General features: G+C 37.7%; 1 protein-coding gene across 1 annotated transcript; it reads right to left on the bottom strand.

Moving 5' to 3' along the window:
- Nucleotides 1–225: 225 nt before the first annotated feature.
- Nucleotides 226–3,536, bottom strand: MS3_00008900 (uncharacterized protein). The gene has a single exon (XM_051217248.1). It carries the CDS (start codon nucleotides 984–986, stop codon nucleotides 294–296), a length of 693 nt encoding a protein of 230 aa, XP_051064140.1. The 5' UTR covers nucleotides 987–3,536; the 3' UTR covers nucleotides 226–293.
- Nucleotides 3,537–3,917: the final 381 nt, after the last annotated feature.

Here is a 3,917-nt window from a genome sequence, read left to right as displayed (position 1 = left end):
CGAAAATTTCGACTCCTCGTAAACTGCATCGTTCTTTTCCAGCCGTCCTAGAAAGGAAAAAAGAAAGTGTAAGTGCATGTCAAAATACACTCGTATGTGCGTAAAAACACAATGTCGGCGAAAAAATGGAAAATAAATTCAAACACACGTAATAGCGTTAAAAAAAATAATTTTTTTGTTTTTTGTTTTCAATAAAAATATAAATATATAGGCATACTAAAATTGTTTTTTTTTTGAAATATTATATATCGTAAAAAGAAAAATCGAGATAATATAAAATGTCGAGTAGTGCCTTACGTGCAGTAGTCGTTTAAATGTTCTGGAAATCTTACTCTTCTTCCAGAACGCGTCGTTTTAGGTTTATTATCAGACACATTCGGTGTATCATCGCTAGTGTTGGTTGTCGGTTGAGGAATTATGAGTGTAGGAGTCGTGTTGTGCGATTGCACCGAAGGAAAATCCACGTAGATAGGATTTCCTTCTAAATACGCTGCTTTTAAGCGAACGATGCTGATGCTATCGTTTGTTTCGTTCTTATCGACTATATAGTACTTAGATTCACGTTGAAGAACTTTGAAGGGTCCTTCGTATGCTGATTCGAATGGTCGTCGATGCGAGTCTCGACGACTCGCTACTTGAATCCCGTATTCTAAATGTGGTTGCACATAAATCGGGTATAGTAATCCAAACATTTCATCATCTAAATACTGAAAAGACCTACGAATTGACCATAATACCCTATAGCCTTTTGCAGCAGCAGCCTTACAGTGACTAGTCGTTTTGAGATCATTGCTTAATATAACTCCTAAGTCTTTATAGTTTCTTGCTTTGTGTAGCACGAATCCACGTAGTGTATAGTCATACGATTCATCAGAGTTATTTAACTGCATCACTACACTCTTATTAGGATTTACTTCTAGTGACCACCTGTCTAACCATGCCACCAATGAGCTAAGATCGTCCTGTAATACTATTCTATTCGACATACTATGTATGGGTCTCCAAATCTTTATGTCATCAGCGAAGAGTAGAACGGATGATTTTGCTACAGTTGGCAATTCATTTACATAAAGTAAAAAGAGAAGAGGACCTAGGATTGTGCCTTGGGGAACCCCACATTTTACAGGTACCCACGAGGAGAGAGCCCCATTAACCCTTACCCTTTGTCTCCTGTCATGGAGAAAGTTACTTATCCAATCGACGACTGTGTTATGGATTCCAAAACGTTTCAGTTTGAATTTAAGACCAGAGTGTGAAACCTTATCAAAGGCTTTACTTAGATCTATGAAAATTACATCCACAGGAGCATTCCGATCCTTTGCCGCAGCCCACTCTTCTCGTGCAATGAGAAGATTTGTCAAGCAAGATAGGCCTTTCCGAAAACCATGTTGTGCCCTGGAGAAAAGATCGTTTTACAGCAGATTTTAGAGAATAGGTGATCGTTGAGAGACTACAGCAGATGGCACTGTTAAGAAGTTCCTGTGTCTGTGACTGCGGCAATTAAATGACCGCAGCACGATGTGCAGACTGCCGCGATGACATTGTATGTCGTTGTACTATATGTTGGAGAAAAAAATCTGCTCGAACAAGTTCTTAAATCATGTAAAAGAAGAATATCCATTGTAATTCATTACTTTTTTATAATATATTTTTACTTTATACTAACTCTTTTCTGATTCGCTAATGTTCTCAAGGTCACTTAAAAATTCGTTCAAAGGTCGTCCATAAAGTAGAGTTTCACCCATGCAACATTTTTGTCTACAAAGTGTGCATATTTAAAGCCAAAGTGACAGTTTTGTTATTGGGTCAGTCTCAAATATGTATTTTCTGTTGTTATTTGTTAATTCCTCATATTGTATATTTCAATGCTGAGCTTATTGTTATTGCTGTTGTTATTATTTCTTCGTATAATGTTAATTAATAATTCACTGAACCATTTATGTAAATGTATTGCATGGGTGCCATCTCTGTAGCTTAACCTGTATTTAATGCTGTAAAGTGTGAACTGTGGTTTGCACGCTTAGAAAGTTGTTTTGCTTTTTGTTGTTGGGAGGAGAATTACAAGTGAGAGCAAGAAATTTAGTTAGACAAAGTGGTTGCTGCCGGACGACGTTATTGAATAAGTGTGTGACGTTGTTTTTAAGTAGGATCTTGGCTCACCATACGAGTTACACCATAACCACCAGCGTGAGTAGGGTCAGTGGAAAAAATAAGAGTGTAAATAACAAATGTACTGTTCAGTGTTTCGATCTGTACTGCATTACTAGTGTAGGGTGTTTTCTTGGAAGGTCAACTATGTTTGCATTACAAGAATCTGGTCAAAATGATCGTGAAATCACTACCCGCGCATGTTGGAACCAGTGAAGTAGTTTCAAAGTTAAGCATACAATTGTAATAGGGTTTCCGAACTTCATCTACTGGGTTGGTTGAACTTTATGTTACGTATATCCTTATAATGGTGCACGAAATCCCTGCTATACCAGAATTTAAGGTGTAAAAAAGGTGAGACAGCGGCTTAGCTTACTGAGTAGTTATTTTTACGTTATTAGCGTGGATGATGTTCAAACACTATAGGTATTGAACCTGACAGAAATGACAACTTTTACAATGGAAGTTGTACTATTATCTCAGTTTGGTAGAAAAGTTACTTGTTACGTATGGAGTGTCATTATAAACTGGAAATCACTTCTTTTTTTCTTTTTCAGTTTATTATATTTTCCGGCTAATCAAATATCACATGTGATTATCTGTTCTCTGTGCCATAACACCATCAGATCCACCCAGGTGTCTCTCCATTTCGCTTAGTTCAGCTTGAGCATGTGACAGGTATTCAGTGTTTGACAACGCTTCTACCAGTAACACCTTCTAATGTATTTCGTTCCCACCCAAAGAAATCAAAAGACAGAGTCGAGGAGATCGGAAGAGTGTATTTGGCGATAACCAATATATCGGAATTCTCTGATCTAATCTAGCTAGCGATTGCGGTTGATGTTGAGCACGGCGTTACCACACGTGATCTGGTGCGGATGCATGACCGAGCGCCTTCAGCTAGATGAGTCCACTAAAATATATGGTCAGCATCCAATGTCGAGAACTTAGAAATATTTGTTTTGAGGATTTATTTACCGCTACAGATCACTCTCCCCCTAGTGGGGCAGTGACGACCCTAAGACGTGGCCAGCCAGAAGTTTACACTCAACGAGTTTGTCGTTGGTAAACACTCTTCTGATAGCTTACTAAGTGTAGCAGCGTCTGGTCGTCTTTCCTTACTATATGGGACCGAGGTACAACATAGTAAAAAAAGAAAGAGTTACAACGAAAATTTCGACTCCTCGTAAACTGCATCGTTCTTTTCCAGCCGTCCTAGAAAGGAAAAAAGAAAGTGTAAGTGCATGTCAAAATACACTCGTATGTGCGTAAAAACACAATGTCGGCGAAAAAATGGAAAATAAATTCAAACACACGTAATAGCGTTAAAAAAATAATTTTTTTGTTTTTTGTTTTCAATAAAAATATAAATATATAGGCATACTAAAATTGTTTTTTTTTTGAAATATTATATATCGTAAAAGGAAAAATCGAGATAATATAAAATGTCGAGTAGTGCCTTACGTGCAGTAGTCGTTTAAATGTTCTGGAAATCTTACTCTTCTTCCAGAACGCGTCGTTTTAGGTTTATTATCAGACACATTCGGTGTATCATCGCTAGTGTTGGTTGTCGGTTGAGGAATTATGAGTGTAGGAGTCGTGTTGTGCGATTGCACCGAAGGAAAATCCACGTAGATAGGATTTCCTTCTAAATACGCTGCTTTTAAGCGAACGATGCTGATGCTATCGTTTGTTTCGTTCTTATCGACTATATAGTACTTAGATTCACGTTGAAGAACTTTGAAGGGTCCTTCGTATGCTGATTCGAA

This window comes from Schistosoma haematobium (genome assembly GCF_000699445.3).
Source record: "Schistosoma haematobium chromosome Unknown HiC_scaffold_68, whole genome shotgun sequence".
NCBI classification, from domain to species: Eukaryota; Metazoa; Platyhelminthes; class Trematoda; order Strigeidida; family Schistosomatidae; genus Schistosoma; species Schistosoma haematobium.
The sequence above is the reverse complement of the archived record's forward strand: the minus strand, read 5'-3'. Positions and strand labels throughout refer to the sequence as shown.